Source organism: Pagrus major, chromosome 17 (genome assembly GCF_040436345.1).
Source record: "Pagrus major chromosome 17, Pma_NU_1.0".
NCBI lineage: Eukaryota > Metazoa > Chordata > Actinopteri > Spariformes > Sparidae > Pagrus > Pagrus major.
This window is the reverse complement of record NC_133231.1, coordinates 31,179,965-31,199,802: the sequence shown is the minus strand read 5'-3', so window position 1 is coordinate 31,199,802 and position 19,838 is coordinate 31,179,965. Positions and strand designations below refer to the sequence as shown.

The 19,838-nt window shown below is 42.1% G+C and overlaps 1 protein-coding gene across 2 annotated transcripts in view; it reads left to right on the top strand.

The window, feature by feature from the left end:
* The first annotated feature begins 3,163 nt into the window (after nt 1–3,163).
* Nucleotides 3,164–19,838, top strand: part of LOC141011619 (atrial natriuretic peptide receptor 1-like) — a 71,849-nt gene continuing 55,174 nt past the window's right edge. The window contains exons 1-3 of one of the 2 annotated variants that reach the window (XM_073484827.1): nt 3,164–3,428; nt 3,614–3,760; nt 6,067–6,879. In XM_073484827.1, the coding sequence (XP_073340928.1) occupies nt 6,123–6,879 (757 nt within the window). In that variant the 5' untranslated portion in view covers nt 3,164–3,428; nt 3,614–3,760; nt 6,067–6,122. The remainder of the gene's footprint in view (nt 3,429–3,613; nt 3,761–6,066; nt 6,880–19,838) is intronic. The other variant, XM_073484829.1, reaches the window with a different exon arrangement.

Here is a 19,838-nt window from a genome sequence, read left to right as displayed (position 1 = left end):
TTCTGATGGTCCTTTAGTGGTCAGTGGAGAGGTTCAAGTGGTCACTGAGAAGCTTCTTCAAGACCTATATGGGTTTGGTGGTCATTGAGGAGGATCTGGGGGTCTTTAAGGATGTTCTTTGGTATTTAAGGTGCTTCTAGTGGTCCCGATGAGGTTCTTGTGGTCACTAAGAAGCTTCTTGAAGTCCTTAATGAATTTAGTGCGCTGAGGAGGATCTGGGGGTCTTTTAAGTGATTGTAGTTGTCCTTCTGTTGGTTCTAGTTATCACTGATAGGGTTCTAGAGGTCTAATGGTTGGTTCATGTGGTGCTTTTGTATGTTCTAGTGGTCTTCACAGAGGTTCTTAGAAAGATCTTGTGATCATTGAGGAGGTTCTGATGCTTTAGATGGTCTATAGGAGTCACTGAAAAGGTTATAGGAGCCCTCTAGTTGTTCTTGTGGTTTGGAGAAGGTCCTTTGGTACTTTAAGTGTTTCTAGTGGTCATTGGAGAGGTTCAAGTGGTCATTGAGAACCTTCTTTAAGACCATTATGTGTTTGGTGGTCATCAAGGAGGTTCCTGGGGTCATTCTGGACCTTCTTTGGTAGAGGTCCATCTGTCCATGGTTCTGGAAGTCACTGAGAATAGTCTACTGAGGAGTGTCTCTGAGTTATTAAAAGAATAATTCCACATTTTAAAGTATCCCTTGTGTTCCTGCTAAGGGTCAGATGAGAAGATAGATATCACTGTCTGCAGTAAAAACGAAGATGCAGCCTGTAGATTATTGACTTTAGCTGTCCTGATAAGTCAACATGTCACCAGAGTGTTTTGAAACATCTCTCGTGAGTCAAACCATAAAAATTCCTCACAAATGCATCACGTATTAAAACCAGCTGGTGGACAACACAGTGTTGTTATAAGCTCCACTGTTATATATGTTGTTATATATGTCCTTCCTGTCGTCCCTCCACTTTAACTGTGTGTTGGCATTTGTTTTTATTGGTCTGTGAAAAGCTTGTAAAGGGAACAGCATGGGGACGAGATGATCCTCAACCTGCACCGATGGAAGATAACACGGCTGTAAAATGTAATGGCAGGGAGACGTAACGGGGGCAAAGGGTCTGAGCAGGACTCAGACGCTGCAGCTGCAGAGACTCATGTGTGTTACAAACTGTTATTCTCTGTAAAAAACGGTAAGGACAAAGGAGATTTGTCCACCGGAAGACATTTATACATTCAGAGTGATTATTGTAACTACCTTTGTTTTCTTATTTTAGACCATTATCAGTTTTACTGCTAATATGTGTTGCAGGGCTGTTTTACTGTGTGATATTACTGAACCCCTGAGGGCCGAGTGGAGAAATGTTTTGTTCCTCGTGATCCATTTGATCTAAATTGTCTTCTCTCCTGAGTTTATGAGTTGAGAACTGGTGGAAAAAAACGTTTTACCAGGAAAATCTTTCTAAGTTGCTACATTTTTTGTGAAAAACATGTCAAAAAAAAAATTGAATTTTTTTAAATGTGTGAAACCGGATCTGTGAAACACGTCAATTTTTTATATTCTGAGAAAATTATTTTGTTCATCTGTGAAATCAAATGAAAAAACTTTTTTAATTAAAAGGAGAAAAAAGGTGGATTTCACCTTCAGGAGAATATTTTTCTTTCATAAACCAAGTGATTTTAAAAAAACAAACAAAAAAAATTTAAGTGAAAGAGATGGAAACAAAATTAAGGATCAGATTTAATTCTTCCCGTCAAGACTTCTGTAATATACAGTACGTCATGATTTGGGTTAACTGTTCCTTTAAGCTTTGATCATAAATTAATCCATCAATCCATCTATCGTTAGTTAATCATCACTATTAGTCTCCTTACTTATCTCCTCTCCTTCTTTCTCTCCTTTCCTCCTGCTTCCTTCCTACTCCTTCCTTCCTTCCTTCCTCACCTCCTCTCCTTCTTTCTCTCCTTTCCCCCCTGCTTCCTTCCTTCCTTCCTTCCTTCCTTCCTCATCTCCTCTCCTCTTTTTCTCCTTTCCCCTGTGCTTCCTTCCTCACCTCCTCTCCTTCTTTCTCTCCTTTCCCCCCTGCTTCCTTCCTTCCTCACCTCCTCTCCTTCTTCCTCTCCTTTCCCCTGTGCTTCCTTCCTTCCTCACCTCCTCTCCTTCTTTCTCTCCTTTCCCCCCTGCTTCCTTCCTTCCTTCCTTCCTTCCTCACCTCCTCTCCTTCTTTCTCTCCTTCCCCCCCGCTTCCTTCCTTCCTTCCTCACCTCCTCTCCTTCTTTCTCTCCTTTCCCCCTGCTTCCTTCCTTCCTTCCTTCCTTCCTCACCTCCTCTCCTTCTTTCTCTCCTTTCCCCCCTGCTTCCTTCCTTCCTTCCTTCCTTCCTCACCTCCTCTCCTTCTTTCTCTCCTTTCCCCCCTGCTTCCTTCCTTCCTTCCTTCCTTCCTCACCTCCTCTCCTTCTTTCTTTCCTTTCCCCCCTGCTTCCTTCCTTCCTTCCTTCCTCACCTCCTCTCCTTCTTTCTCTCCTTCTTTCTCTCCTTTCCCCCCTGCTTCCTTCCTTCCTTCCTTCCTTCCTTCCTCATCTCCTCTCCTTCTTCCTCTCCTTTCCCCTGTGCTTCCTTCCTCATCTCCTCTCCTTCTTTCTCTCCTTTCCCCCCTGCTTCCTTCCTTCCTTCCTTCCTTCCTTCCTCACCTCCTCTCCTTCTTTCTCTCCTTTCCCCCCCCGCTTCCTTCCTTCCTTCCTTCCTCACCTCCTCTCCTTCTTTCTCTCCTTTCCCCCCCGCTTCCTTCCTTCCTTCCTTCCTTCCTCACCTCCTCTCCTTCTTTCTCTCCTTTCCCCCCCGCTTCCTTCCTTCCTTCCTTCCTTCCTCATCTCCTCTCCTTCTTTCTCTCCTTTCCCCTGTGCTTCCTACTCTTTCCTTCATCATCTCATCTCTATGAATTGTTCCTCTGTTTTCCTTCCCCCTCCTCGCTCTCCTTTCCATCTCACTTGACTTCCTTCCTCCCTCCTCCTCCCCTCCTCCTCCCCTCCTTCCTCCTCCTCCCCTCCTTCCTCCCCTCCTCCCTCCTCCTCCCCTCCTTCCTCCCCCCCTCCCTCCTCCTCCCCTCCTCCTCCCCTCTCCCAGCAGCTCTCCGCCCTCACAGACCTCAGCCAGTCCGTCCTGTCTCTCGGTCCAGCAGCAGCGGATTGAACAGCACCACTCAGACAACCACACATGATTGAAGCGGCGGACTGGACCGGACCGGACCCGGCCGCCTCCCGGATGAGCGGACACCAGGCGGCTGTGAAGTCCGTGTGACCGGAGCTCACCTGCCGGTCCATCCAGCTTCACCTCCGCCGGGTTCACGGACCTGCTCTCTCACTGTGGATTATGTGGATTATTACCATTTCAACAGCCACCTGAGGGGCTGACAGGACACCTGTCTGACAGGTGAACACGTGAAGTTTGACAGTAAGTGACGTGATCGCGGGATTAATTGGACTTAATTTTTAAACTTTTAAACTCGACTTTCCACTTTGTCACCTTGTCACCGGTATAAAAGACTCGTATATCAACTGAGACTCTTTAAAAATCGTTATCAGACAGAAATAAAGTGAAGTTCCGACATATTTTTGTTCATCTTCTTCCACCCGGAGGACTTTACCGGGGGCACTGGACGGGCGCTGCCCGGGGGAGGAGGGCACGCGCCGGGCATGTTTTGGCGGGCATGGACGGTTAGCTAGCTCCCGGCTAACATCCCCAAACTACCGACAACATGGAGAGAGGAGCCGGCAGCCGCTGAGGTACTGACACACAGTCACTCTGAGACGTGATATCATGTTTAGAGGATGTATTGATTCACATTTGAGAGGATAATTGACGTCGGGACGCTGCTGGTTCTGTCCCGGGGGGAGTTGATGCTTTTAAGCGGCGCGGATCCATTACACGGACCGGTGCTAATGTACGGAAGCCCACCAGGGCCAGCGGAGGCCTGCTGTGAAGCACAAATGTGAATATAAATCACAAAATTATGATTTAGTGTTAAATTAAAGAAGCACTTTATTTATAATAACAAGTTTTAATTCAGCGGTTTTGATTAAAAGGTTGTAGAGCGCTGTAGTAATGAGTCAGTTAGCATGTTAGCATGTTAGCACATCCGGTTCCCTCCTGTCAAAGTGTGAGTTTTTTAAATTGGTTTTCAGTTAAATGTCTGAAATAAATAAATAACAAGTTCTGTTCTACAATATAAAATGCATTAGTTAATGTCCCACAGTTTAAAGTAATAATCTCAAAGATTTTCATGTAAATAAATATCTGTTAAGTCACTATCGAAGCGCTCGCATTTGCTGTAATACCACAGATGGACACTGGGGGTCCTGGCAACTTTCCCTCATCATTCCCTTTTCGCTTTCATGTGATGAGATTGCCAATTTAATTATAAAACTCTTCTGTGTGTTAAAAAAGGTTAGCGGTTGCTAACACGTGTCTAAATGAGACTACAGAGGTTGGAAGAATCATAAACTTGTGTCTGACACACAGATTATTTTCTGTAATAATCCAAAATCCCATCCCGTCGCCTTTTTGTCGAGGGAACCAGGGAGATGCTAACTTCAGGTTAGCCTACAAAAATACGTCATCGCTACACCTCTCTATAGAGAGCCGAAGTCACGCCGCCTTATTCTGGAAAAAAATTGTACAGTAGTCAATAGAGAGAAAAAAAAACAACTTTTTACCTTTTTTTTTTTAACTTTTATTTATTTACCCCGTTTAAATTGTGCCATGAATCACACACATGATGTTTGTTAGGTAAAAAAGATAATTTTTCAAGTCAATAAAGTTGCTGTTTGTCATAAAGCTCAGTGATCTTCTCGCTCATCAACTCCAACATGGCCTTTTCCTGGTTTTAAAGGCTGCATTACAGTAAAGTGATGGAAATATCTGAATAATGAGATATATAGCATGTATTGCGATATAGCCTACAAATATTGTGATATTATTTTAAGGCAATATTGCTCAGCCCTTCTCTGTTGAGATAGCAAGATAACAAGATATTAACAAAATGTAATATATTTGTCAGTAGCCTCAAAAATCCATTGGTCGGACTCCGCCAAAGACTCCTCTATAATAGATTATTTAATGTTGCAGCAGGTTGAGGCTCATCAGTTGCAACGCCTCATGTTTTATGAGCTTGTCATAGTAATGTTTGTACAATCTTTATCTGCAGAGAAGCTTTCAACCATAGTTATGGAATAAAACATGCGATATTTGCTCAAATCTAAAGCAGTGAATTAGCACTTGTGTAATGTGATGACAGTGATTAGACTGATATTCATATCAAACTTTCATTGTGATTGAACAGACATTCAGGGCCAGTTTATTTTCCACTTCATGAAACGTGCTTCAAATGTAATACGAGCTGACACATTCAAGTGCCTGCAGCTGAAATACAGTCTCTGCATGCACACCTCTCTCCAGATACCCAGTTTTACACCTCTGTGTGTCAGTGGAAACCAAAATGACCTTTTCTCAATACAAGCTCTTGTATGGCACCAAGACAGAGGTATATAATTAGGTGTTCGCTATGTCAGCATTAGTTATGAAATATTTCACGGTTGAATTGTTTTCAAAAGAGGAAAAAAACCTGACACCAGTCAGGTAACAGCTGAATCTGTTATGAGAGCGTCACTAAATCTGTCTAGCTGGATATTAGGTTTTATTACAGGATGACAATGTGTTTCCCTCAGTTTGAGGTGTTCATGACACTGGACTTGAGAAAACACTCATCACTTTTAGTGTAAAACGCTCACTCTGTTTTGTATGAGGTGGGCAGGACTGGCAGGAAAGTTGTCCTCTAATTTCCCAGCATCGGGGAGTTTTCCTCCCACGACTCAACGTGGCCCCAAACTCAGAAAGGCCACTCAGGACTGACTCGCACAAAATTATTACAGTGACTTCAACCGTGACCGAGCAAAACAGGTCTCATTGTCCTGACTGTTATTAGATTTTAGTTTTAGGAGGAAGTACGTATCATCCTTTAAGCTTAATCAACAGGACAGGACTTCATTTATGTTGCATGTTTTGTTAATGTTTCCCTTGTATGTATCCACAGTTAACGGGGATAAATTATTCAGCTGTGGTGGAAGTGGACTTCCTGCTGGGGAGAGGATGGCCTTTTGGAAGGAGGGCACCACTCTCCTGCTGGTTCTGCTGGTTCTGCTCGACCTACAGCCGGTCGCTGGCCGATCGTCTCATCACCGCAGCTTGAGACGTCAAACTCGAGGGCACCATGAACACCGGGCGCAGCAGAACATCACGCTGGCCGTCATTTTACCTCAGAGCAACACAGATTACCCCTGGGCTTGGCCTCGCATCGGTCCAGCCCTAGAACGGGCCGTCAGAACCGTCAATGCTGACCCCACCTTGCTCCCTGACCACCACCTCACTTACGCTTTCAAGAACAGTGAAGACAAGGACGGCATCTGCTCCGAGTCCGTCGCCCCACTCATGGCTGTGGACCTTAAACTTGCGTACGACCCGTGGGCATTCATCGGGCCGGGCTGCTCCTACACCGCCTCCCCTGTTGGCCTCTTCACCACCCACTGGGATGTTCCCATGGTTACAGCAGGCGCCCCGGCCGTGGCTTTTTACGGAGGAGTATACCCGTCCATCACCAACACCGGCCCCACCCACAAGAAGCTTGGGAAGTTTGCCCTGCGGATCTGTGAGCACTTTGGGTGGCGGGAGCACGTGATGCTCATGTTCAATGACAACAAGGTGGATGATCGGCCATGTTACTTTGCCGTGGAGGGTTTGTTCTTGGAGCTGAAGATCATCAACATTACACTCGCTGACAGAGTCTTCGAAGAGAACAAGCCAGTCAACTACTCCCAGATCCTCTCAGACGTTCGCAACGATGGCCGTGGTGAGTCGCCAAACAGATAAATGTGGTTGTTAGTCAACTCAAAGCTTTTGACTGCTGCACTAAAAGATTATGAAATGTACAGTAAGAGTAAGTACAGAACTTGATGCTTTCCCAGGTCCACTCAGTTCCTATTAATAAAACCTCATCTGGGACCTGAGTCAGGTCAGGTTAAAAAAAAGCTGCGTTTTCACCCAAAGCACCCAGAACTTCTAGTCCCTGGAGCTGCTTTTCAGGGAACTTAAAGGTTTTCTTCATCGTTGTCTGGCTTTCCGCCGTGGTCTAAAGACCTGTGAAGATCAGGGAAAGTGACCCTCCTACAGCACATGCTAAGAAGAAATTACGATAACCTCAATTGTTTAAAAAAGTTTCAAAGTGCTTGACAAACCTCAAATATTATTGGGGTAATATAACACCAATAACTGATGTAAAAGTTACAATCTAACCTAAAGAAAAATATGTTTATCGGCTTATATTTGTTCAAAGGCAACTGTCATACAACATACATTATTTAATCTGGCCTGCTGTATATGAGGGGCACCGGTGGACTCAATGAAAATGTTTAGTCTCACTGGACTCTGGTCCCTGCAGTGGACACAAATCTGAGCTCCTCAACAGGTCCATGGTCTCTGGGCAAAGTAACTATGATGGAAACACGGCTACATATTCAATCATTTCAGGTCTGACAAGGTTTTTGCTGTATCGCTGCAGGTCTCAGGTCTGCGTGTGTCCTTTCCACCAGCAGGCATTTTCACTTGTTATAGCAGGAAAAGCACAGGTAGAATTAATTTCCATCAGTGTCCCAGTAAGCTAGTGACAGCAGAGGTTGATGGGAAACATGGGGTGAGATGAGATGCCACAAAGATCCCAAAATGAAACTGGGATGTTGTGGTTCGTGTGAATGGTTTCTTAATCACTCAGCTACCAAGCTGACTTGTGTTGCTGCTCGTTTCAACCGCAGCTGCTGGTTAATTGACGGAGCGTCCTGCTGCTGCTGCCAGCGCTGCTGTTCTCTCTCTGTTTGCGTCTGTTCATCCATGTTTTGGCTCAGGTCTAATTATCCTCAGGTCAGTTTGCGCCATGTCTGACTCTTCTCAGGTCTCTTATGAATCAGGTGCAGTAATTTTTTTGAAAACGATATGTGCTCGCTGGGTTCAGTTGGGCTTCAGTGTGTCCAGACAGGTCCAAAATTTTATTTGTGTCAAGCTCTCTAACATGTTGTGTGAGTGTGATGTTTGTGGGGCTGCGACTAGCTTTTGTTTTTATTATTGATTGATCCGTATAACGTCAGCAAAACAGTTAATAAAGCTGCATGGATGATGCATCAACGAGCCAGTGATACAGAGACAGCTGATCAGTGCTCTGATTGATCAAAGAAAAGCTTCTTCATATAAAGTTCTTGTTTGAGTTTAGTGCTTCTTCATATGATTTCCTAATATGACCAGTTTAAAGCTCTTTTATAACGACGTGAGAAGACAAGCTATTTCCCCCTTCAGTTTTACCTGTTTTATCCAGGTCCAGGTGAGAACTCTTCACTGTGCTTGTTTCCAGGATGTTTGTGGTCCTTATTTATTGAAGAGTCCTGTCTTCAGCTTGTTATTGACGTGTGTGTGTGTGTGTGTTTGTGCCTATAAATGAAATCAATTTGTTCCTCTCATCTCAGCTTTTCAAGGTTTAGTAATTCAACACCGGAGGGAAAATATTTCTTTAGGTAGGAGAGTAAAAAGCAGGACAGCGTCCTCTGACTGCCCTTTCTTCTTGAATTGATCAAACTAACAACTAAAAAAAAGTTTTGGTTTATAATTATATATCATGTATTACGTGTTTGGCTACAAATCAAATTTCAGTTTCTCTTCAGTTCTTCCCTGCAGAGTCAAGGCTGCAGGAACTATTCTCAGCTCAGGAAATGGAAATGACACATATAACATATAAGACATGTAAGAACACAGAGCGAACTGCAGAGTGACAGAACGGGAGCTCTGCAGGAGACGAGTGGTCAAAGTGCAGCAGCGCTGTGCGTCTAATAAACTCTCATAATTACAGCTTGTGATGCTTATCACGGATGAACACGCTGATATGAAAGACAGAAAGCACGCTCGGTCCCACAAATTAACATGTTGCACTTTGGAAAGGGCTTCGTCTTCAGTGTAGCTTCCCATAATGTAAATACTTTATATTTTTTTCAAAGCAATAACCACCTAAACTTTGAATTTCAACTTAAATTTTACAACTTGGCACCCATGAAGTTCCTTATGCATCATAAAAGCTTATAACTGATGTTGTTGTTTTTTTATTAACTGATGTAAAAAGCTTCCTCTGGGTGTCACCTGTGAATACTTAAAAAAACAAACCTGTTACTTTAGTTAAGTTACTTTAATTTATGCATTCAAGCTATAGAGACCGAATAACCATGACAACCGCCGCTGCTCATTAATGTGACTGACAAGTGTCACTTTATTAATGTCACCATGACGACAGTCACTGTTCATTAATGTCTCCATGACAGGTGTCATTTAATTAATGTCACCATATTATATCACTGGATATTAAAAAATGATATGTAAAAATCGTCATACTTCTGAACAGTTTAGATAAAAAGGCCAGTAACATCATTATTGGACCGGTACCTTCACCTTGTCCTTTCTCTTCATGGAGACCAGATAAGGCAGGTAAGACTGCAGGGACTTGACTCGGGTTAACTATGGACTCGACTTCACTTGACTTCACTTGATTTCCCCAAGCAAAGACGACTTGGACCAAATGACCTGAGTCACATGTCTGATATTTCTGGAAAGCAGTGGACAAACACATGATCGTCACAGTAAAAAAAGTTGACGTTTACGAGATTTAAAGTTCTCACTGGTCCAATACAGCTCAGATCACACAGCCGGGCACTCTTTATCTCATCTTACTGCATCCATATATTGTCATAAATGTACCAGCTTCTTATCTTGTCTTTTGCACATTATAATCTCTCTCTCTCTCTCTCTCTCTCTCACACACACACACACACACACACACACACACACACACACACACACACACACACACACAATAATCCAGTCATGACTGTAAGCAAAGCGCAGCAGTGTGTGTTGACTGTTTTCTTGTTGATTCAGCTGCAGACTGAAGCTGCAGATACTCTGAGCTTGTGTGAACACAGTTATACAAACTGTCTGCTCGTCATGGTTTCTGCCTATCGCTCGGCCATCTCTCCCGTGTGATTTGTGCCTCGTTCGCCCTGCGAGCGAGCCGGGCAGCACAGCTAGTTAACCCCGACATTAGCTCCTGATCTTTGCCTCAGGGCGTCATCACTGCAGCAGCAGCAGCCAGAAATATGAGCTGAATCGATGCGTCCACAGGCCAGACATCAGCTCGGTGCTGTAAATGGCTCTGCCCTGAGGACACAGTGGAAAGTCTGCATCAGTGAGTGATGCAGCAGATTTCCAGAATGGTGAAGGTGCTCAGGAGCAACGTGCACGGGTGATGGTGTTTTAATTTCATTAAGAGACAAAAACACAACGCAAAAAACAAAGGGCAGCAACAGCTTTCTCTCACAAACAGACACAAAATCAAACCTTTCAACATTAATGTACAGAGAGGTGAGACAAGGCTCTACTTAAGGAAACTCAACAGGATTTAATTCCTGTGACTTTTACAGAGGAGCAATCGAAAGCATCCTGACTGGAAACATCATAAAAGTCTTAAGTTCATTTCCTCAGACTCGGCTAGGCCGGCTCGGCATCTTTATTCATGCCACAGAGCATGTTTGGATGTTGAAACTGAATATCTATTGAGTGATGATATTTACTGGCCTCACCTTTGGCTTCAGGAAAATATTTTCACTTTTTAAAAAGATATTTTACAGACCAACAATTAATCGATGGAATGATAAAAGCATCGCAGATGAGCTGATAATGAAAGTAATCATAATTTTGCAGCCCTAAAGATGTTCAAAACTTTATCTTGAATCGTTTCTTGATGGTTGATCAGGGGTCGGGTCACGATGGCAGCTGGCTAAGCAGGGTATTCCAGACATCCCTCTCTCCAGCTACTTCCAGCTCCTCCTGGGGGATCCCGAGGTGTTCCCAGGCCAGAGGAGATATGTAAAGCCTCCAGCTAGGTCTGCCCCGGGCTTTTTTCCTAGCTGGAAAACCAACGAAGAGGTGCTCAAGCTGAGGCCAGTCACCCTACGGCCGAAACTCATTTCGGCTTCATGTGTCCGTGATCTCATTCTTTTCGTCACTACCCAAAGCTCATGACCGAAGGTGAGTGTTGGAACGTAGATCGACTGGTAAATCGAAAGCTTCACTTCCAGCTCAGCTCCTTCGTTCCCTCGATGGTCCGGCGTTACCAGCAGTCCATCTCACACACTTTACCTGAACCTTCCTACTGAAATCACTCCAAACTGAAAATGTAGATAAAATCTAGCTGTAGTAAAGGAAAAAAAAAACGATGTTGGATCACAATTTGTGGAATTCAAAATAATGTGCTTTGTAGCGTGTGATGAGTTGATATTTAACCAAAGGAAATCAGAGGAATTCAAACAAGGTTAAAGCATGTGAGAAATTATTTATTAAGGGCCATTTGACTTTGAGAAAAAGCAAAGCAGCGCCTTGCTGCTTCCAGCTCTCCTGGACGGAGGTTTAGTAATGAAATGAATGTTGTGAGTGTGCTGATGTTCTGTTCTGGTCATAAATCCAGCACACAGGCCGCTGCTTCCTCTATCAGCGGAGGTGTATCAAAGTGTAAACCGGCCGAGAGCACAAACAAACACAGCAAAGAGTTTCTCTCTCTGGTTCCCACAGAGGCATTAATCCTCCCGACAGGGCATTCATTAACAGAGGTCAGGAACCTGCCGCCTTATATGGAAACTACAGGGGGCCTATCAGATCCGTAGGTATTTCCTGCCAAACACACTCAGGCTAATTTTACCTTGTGTCTCTGCCTTTTGTCTCCTTAATCAAACATGTAGTGACTCTCAAAGCTGCTTAGACAGAGAACAACAGTAGATTAAGACTGTTTCTGTTTTGGAAAAATCAATAAGTAAAAAGATGAGGAGGTTTGTGCTAATAGATCCGATTAAAGCTGCATCTGAGATCACTCTCATTTACTCATTCACTATATCATAGACTCCCAGTAGTTCTGCTCCAGAAGCAGTGAGCAGAAAATAATAACGATAATGGAAAATTTACGTTATCGGTTATCAGCAGATAACGAAATTACAGCCGATAAATCAAACTGATAATACAAAGCCAAATTGCTTTAGTTGACTTAAGAAGTGCAGCATTTACACACAGTATGTGGCGGTATGCACCTTTTAAAGTTACCAGCAGCCAATAAACACAGAAGAAGAACAATGCGGTTGTTGCGTTCATGGCGTAGAGCTGCTGCACCCGTGTAGAGCCACGCAATGTAGACAAGAGCCACACATGGAGTGTGCCTTGTTTTTAAAGTTGAGGAGAAGACAACGCAATTATAACTTGCAATACGTGTTCAGCAAGTGTTCGCCATCTTTCCCTGCTACATCTGAGCCTTTTTACCCTCAGGGATGCATAAACTACAGGTTATAAACTTATTTTAAAATACAAAAATGTGAAATTATTATCGGTATTGGCTGTGAGAAGCAATTATCGGTTGAAAAAATCCATATCGTGCATCCCTAATATGAATCATGTAGCATGACTATAAGCTGTGACACATTACAAAGTATGAACAAAGGGTGAGGGTTGTGGACAATTTTTGAATATAATTAATTTTACATTTTTAAGGGCAATATGGGCGTCACGATATTGTTTCTAGGTTGAAAATCAATTAATTTGAGCTTTTAATTTTGATCATGCAAATCTTCCTGCTAACTTGTGCACAGGGTATTTGACAACAACAGCGTGACTTTTTTAGGCTAGTTCAGAAAATATTCACTCGCATATTCATTTCTGAGTTCAATAAAAAATACCTCAAAGTTACAAAGTTCAGTTTCTCACATGTATCCAGAGTAAACCCTTTTCCCAAAGAAATCAATAAATGGATAGAAATTAAAGAAGAAAATAAACCCAACATCTGACGCTCCTTTCCTCCGGCACCAGTCAGCTGATCGTCTTTGTGCAGAGTAACTAAAAAATGGTGTATAACTATTCTGTGTGCTACTTATTAACTCTGGGTTAATGTCTCCTCTGATCAGATGTAGACTGACTGTTTCTCATTTCAAGACATGAATATAAAAGCATCTGCACTGCGGTAGTGTAGTATTTTTACAGCTACTTCCTTGTTAAACTTTGACCCACCGTTGTCTCTGTACGTCTGTAGTTGTGGAGACAATGCAGTACAATTTGAAACCAGGGTTTTTCCTGCTATTATCAGTTTAGGTGCAATGGTTGTAGTTAGTCATCAGTGGACTTCTTTAGCAAGTTTTATCATTAAGCTTTTCCAGGTGTTTTCTGGAAACAGATACGATTTCTCAGTAATCTTCCAACACTGAAACTGGTCAAATAAACGTCATCTTAATCGTCTGACAGTGTTGATCTACCAGGTCCCCAGAGGACAAATCCTACTGACTTTTCTTTAGCGCCACCATCAAGTTTAAAATTTAAATTGTCTAACAATTATACCAAATACTTTGTACTTTGTGTGTGTTGCTTATTGTTAGCATAACACATAAAGTAGCCTGTATCTGCAAATCTTAGCTTGCTAATATGCTACACTTCGATGGTGAACATTATCCGAGTGTGAGAGTTGTTAATCTTTAATATATAAATAAATTCTCGTAAAAACGTATGTGGATTTGCCAAGACTTTTATTTTGAAGGGTAGACTTTTAAACATTTCTGGTGTTACGTGGGGCTGCACCATATCGGAAAAACCGGCATTGGGATATTTAGGTTTTCTTGTGACATATACTGCGATATGAAAAAATCCAGGAATCTTTATCAGATAGCTTGAATAGCTCTATTTGGAAAGATTGAATCTATCTGACGTGACTCAGACACAAACGTTCACAGACGAGGTAATGTTTGTAAGTTTTCCACACGTTATGTTTCGTCTCGTTCTCCGACTTCCTTCCTCTGACTCTCTCCTGGAAGTTATAGCGACAGGCGACCAGATACAACTCACCGTTACCTTGAGGAAACAGACATTTTGAATGAGAACTGTTACATGTTATATATTTAACAGCAGGGGCCGACAGAATTGAAAAGTCCTGGAGTTGTTTTTTCCAGCCCGACAGACTCCCTGATCCATATTCAGACCGCTTTGTGTCTCATTAATGCAAAGCCATATGTTCCAGACACACTGAGAACAGACTGGAGGAAAAACATGCAAACACACACACAAACACACACACACACACACACACACACACAAACACACACACACACACACACACCTTCTCAGCATTATATGCAGAAGGGTGAATGCTGACAACATTTCTCCCTTTATTTAATTTTCTTCATAAATAACTGGAGGGAATCAACCAACAACAGATGTTCATTATTTTGCAAAAACAAGATGTTTTATTATAAAACTAAACAAATATTTCAGTGAGTGTGTTTTCAGCCTCATCATTGTCAGCTGTATCTAATACTGAGTGTGTCAGTTTCCTCAACACGAATATTGAGTGATTCCAGAAAGCACATGTTATATATGTGAAGCAGTTAAAATAAGGTTAAGTAAACACTCTGTGGGACATTAGTCTCCTCTAATGGCCTCCACAGTGAGCCAGCAGGTTTGGATTCAGTCCGTTCATGTTTTCAGTGCTCTGCCTGCTGCATCGAAGGAGATGTCCTGTAAAGAAATAGTTTCACATATACCACTGATTAAAAACATGTTTTTTATGGAAGATGATTTGGACCAAATCTGAAAAATGTATTTGAGTTCTGAGTATGAAGTTAGAATTCTGATTTTAAAGTTGGAAATCAAATCTAGTAATACCTGTAATAATTATCAGCTTCTGTATGTTTAAGTGGAGCTTGTGTGCTGGACCTGTAAAACAACAGCGTTGTGTGGTGATTACGTGCAGCTTTTTGAAGTGAGGTTGCCAGTTCTGGTACCATTTTGGCTATAGAGAGAAATCTGAGCTCACAGACTGAATCTGGCAACCCGCGCTGTAGCTGGAGACCGTTAATTGTGTAACTGCGTGTTGCATAAAACTTAGAGGCAGTAATTCAAACTTCCTGTTGAGTGGAGGAATCAGAGCCCACTCTCTGTGATTGAACAGCCCTCCAGGTGATTGAGAACTCTGGCCTGTCACCTCCCACCGCCTCTCGCGGTAAATAACAGCCCGGCCAATTACGACAAGAGGGCGAGAGAGACATCGTGACCGTTCGGCGGTTGATTGCTCTCGTGGAAAGAGAGACGACCACGTGTTGAGAGAGCAAGTATTCGCTCTGAACCTCAACAAGAGAAAGTAATTAGAGATGCCAGAGCGCTCGTGTTCCTCCGGAGACTGGAAGTGGTTAATCTTTCACTGGACTGCTTCCCCTCTGCTCTGCTTCTCAAACTAATCAGCTCTGCCCTCATTAGCTGAAGCCAAGTTGCAGTTAAGTTAGCTTTTCACAGCTAACAGGCGCTAATTAAGAGTGAGCGGATAGCTGAATGAGTATGTAACAGCTCACTGGAGACCACGAGGGCACTGAAGCATTTTTAGCGAAAGTTAACTGCTGGTTCTCATTTAGTGCGACTGAATGTAATGAATGCTTTCATTTAGCAGCAAGCGACCAGCTGACAGGATGTGTGACGAGGCCGACATGTCAGGCATAACAAGTTAAATAGTTTATAACACCACTGTGCGTCTCTCAGCATATTTTAAAGGTCTTCTGCCCCTAGTGGCCAAGGAAGAACTCTCTAAAATATAAAAAAATAACTAAAACAATCCTCATCATAAGTTACTAAAGATCAAAGTGATGACGTTAAATGTTTTATTGATTATTCTGACAGTGATATTGAACAAAACAGCAGCAAATACTCTCCAGATCTTCTTCAGATTATTTATTTTGTCCAACCAACAGTCCAAAACACAAACTCTTCATTAACTGTCATTAATGATATAAAAGCTGCAAATTCTCACATTTAAATGGTCGAACCAGCTGATGTTTGACGCTGACACACCGGCCCGGCCTGTCTGCTAACAGCACTGTGTATCTCAGAGGTGATAGTCTGACAGCCCCGTAGTTTCAACTGGGAGACGTAAAAGCAGTCAGTCAACAAAATAAACTCACAAAATGTCAAGAAAGGAAATATTTTGACACCTGTTTTCCTTAGCGTACAGTGTATGAATTCAATTTTTTCTCTCTTTTACTGGACTAAGAGGAGCTTAATCGCCTCATTAACTCATTGTAAAACACACTTAATTCAAACTGATGTTTGTTTCTGAGAAAACAGTCAGAATTCTGACTTTAAACTCAGAATTATGAGAAATAAAGTTGGAGGAATTCTGAGAAAAAGTAAAAAATCTCAGAAAAAAGTTTGAATAATTCTGAGAAAACAGTCAAGTTTTTCGATTTTAAGCTCAGAGTTGTGATACTGAAGTCATTGGACACAAACTGAATCACAGTCACCAGAACAGTGTTGGTTTGTCTCCACAGTCACCTCTGGTTCGGTCCAAATAAATCCTCAGTTCACAGAGTAACGTGAAAATATTCTGTCTCTCTCTGTCCTCGCCTGCCGTGTCTTCTCATCCCCGGAGTCATAGTCCTGGTCAGAGCCGCTGTAAATCACCTCTGTACTGTGTCCCCTGTCTTCACACTGACCTCCGTCGCTCTCAGAGGCTGAGTTCAGTCTCAGTCTGGTGGTGATCTGAGAATGAGACTCAAAAATCAACCTTCTTTCTGAAGAATCGCTTTAAGGGTTTGCCTAGAAAGTCCAGCAGACGATAAAATGGATAAAATGGAATATAAAAAGTTTGGCTCGTCTTGACTCCCATGTTTAACCAGTCCAGCTATTCTCCCGACGATGCTCCTGCAATACAACATGAACAGGAAAAACATAAAGACAAAGCTTCACCACAGTTACTTGACATTAGTGTCTACACACCTCAGAAGCTGTCGCGTCTACAGCAAAGACAAACTGAGCTCTGAAAACAAAGACACTGTGACTTTAATGTTAAAAATATCCTCCATGATTATTTGTTGTAAAGAGTTGGATGCTTGTTTACGAGGCTGTTTACTTCCTGCCTCATTAACACTCGATGTGTTGCTGTCTCATGTTTTCAGTGTTTATTTGTTGAGTTAGAAGAAGAAAAGTGAGAAACATGTAAGTTTTACTTCTACCACCTCCTGTTACTTCTGGTTTGTTTGTTTTTTATTATGTTGTTTTAATTTTTGGGTTGAAATAGTCATTCATTCATTCATACTCCCGCATTATGTCAGTCCGCTCTCTGCCATATGTCAGCTTTCCTATCACACTGAATCTAACACAAATAGACCCAAAGCCAGCAGCTTGGCAGCCTCTCCGGGTTTATCTGCTGCTGCTAAAACGCTGCATAATGTGTTGGCCTCAGTGCAGCCGAAAATCTATCCATCACTGTCCCGGTGCTGGCGCTCGGCTCTCTGTCCTAATAGGCCACGTTGGTTCGGATCCAGGCGGTTTCAGGAACATCTGATGCAGCTCCAGTAACGTGGATGAGTGTATTTCAGTGAGTTTCCTGGCATCAGTGTGTGTTAACAGAAAGGTTTCAGGATGCGTTTTTTGACCCTTGATCACCAAACAATCAACCTGGAAGAGAGTAGACTATTGATCACAATCTGTAGCTCAGAGAAAAGCTTCTCTTTGTGTCCTCAGTAATCGTTGAGCAGCCAGAAGATTTAGAGCCTAAACTTATTTTACAATCGAAAAGGTCAGAAGCTGTTGTTTTCATTGCTGTTTTCACACAGTACATGTATCAGTTTCCATGCGTTTAGCTTGGATTGCAGTCATTTATAACTCATGATCAGGAAGATGAAAGCTGTTTTTAGTTCGTGAGCTTGCTAAAAAAAGCCAACTTTGATCACTTCAGGTACTTTGGCGTTGTAATTTAATTCTTCCAGTCTCAGCCCTGTCTCCTAATCAAATAATAATGATGAGAAAAACATGAGGAAATGTTTATATCGAGAGCTGAAGTGAAATTAAAACGTTCTCGTCTCGTTAACATTTGTAATTATTCTCCATGTGAGTCCTCTGATTCCTCCTCCACAGACACTTTTATAAAACAGAGATTGCAGCTAAAAATGTGGACAGAAATGAGTGGATATCTTTTCAGTCTGAACCTTTTCTCAGCTCCTTCAAGGGTTTGTCTTCACACTAGGTGCTTTTTTCAGGAGGCCACTTTGATGCCAGCCATGACTCATTTCAGCCACCATGCGTCCCTGTGAGTGATGTCATGCAGATTCAGTTTCCAGCCCTGAAACTGTTTTTTCAAACAAGTTCGTTATCCAGCAACCTGCTGTTGATAGCACAGACACTGGGAGCTCTGGTTTTACTCTGGACAGGTGTCTCTCTATGTGATAGGATCATTTTATCATGAAAATATGTTTGTGTAAAAAGGAACCTGTTGAAACAAGCAAGCTTTTAGTCCACATAAACATTTCTGGAGCTTCACAGCATTTTCCTAAACAACTGAAGTAGCTGGAGACCTTGTCCAGTGTAATCCAAGTCTCCAGAAGCCCCAATATCCCAGATTTATTTGAAAAGACGTCATTTACACCCTTCACACGCTGTCGAGCTTGTTCACCAACTTTAGATGGGGTGAACGCTTTTAGCTTAGCAGCTACAGTAAAGATTTCTGCTTTAATCGTATGAAAACAGACCTTCCAGCTTCCTAGTGGGAGATTATTGTTTTCTTCCTGTTTAAATCGATTTAAAATAAAAATATATATTCATATATATAAATCTAAAGCTAAGACTTTCATCTTCTTTTTATGTTTTCTATTTATTTATGACATTATTTCAATACTTTTATAATTCTTATTTGTTTATTTTATTATTATATTTATGGTATGAGCTGTGCTCTTCATTTATTTCGTACTTCCTTGAGATGTGTATGTCTTTTTTATTGTCCTACTGGTTGTTGTCTTATATGTAAGGTGACACTCCCTGGAGGATTAATGTAGTATTTCGTATCATATCGTATCGTATCGTATCGTATCGTATCGTGTCGTGTCGTATCGTAATGTAACGTATCATATTGGCTTACTTAATCTTTTATCTTAGGTTGTACAGATTTCACGGATATGAAGTATTTGAAGACAAATTACATCATAATAAGCAAAAATACCAATGGAGGCACTGGTGGAAAGAGTTGAATAGAGTGTAAATAACATCTTTTCAAATCAGTTCAGGGTCAGGAGGCTTTTACAACCTATATATGCCATTTTATAATTTAAATCAAGTCTCCAGCTGCTTCAGTTGTTTGGCAGAACGCTGCAACTCTGTTTTGCTGTGAAGCTCCAGAAATGTTCTGTGGACTACGAGACTTCACCTGACTTTATATCATCAGGAGGAGATGATGGCTGAGCCTGACTTTATATCATCAGGAGGAGATGATGGCTGAGCCTGACTTTATATCATCAGGAGGAGATGATGGCTGAGCCTGACTTTATATCATCAGGAGGAGATGATGACTGGATTTAGATATTTTGGTGAACTGTCCCTTTAATATTTTCAACCGTAGGGGGATGACCACAGCCCTCATTTATTTTTAACGTCTAAATGAACAGTTGCACAGATGTTGTAGTTGGACTGAATATATTAACTCCCACTGTTGTCATCGTTACGTGTTTACTCTCCTCAGAAGCTGTAATCTGTGATGATCATGGCAGCACATTAAGAATAATAATGATCACTGATAAAGACACTTTTGTTGATGCACTGATGGAGGCATTAAGTCACGGCAGGAACAAAGAGAACGGGCGACGCCTCTCGACTAATCATCAGACAGAATTGTAAATTTATCAAATCATCACAGTGCGTTTTTTTTTTGGTCCTTTCAGCCCT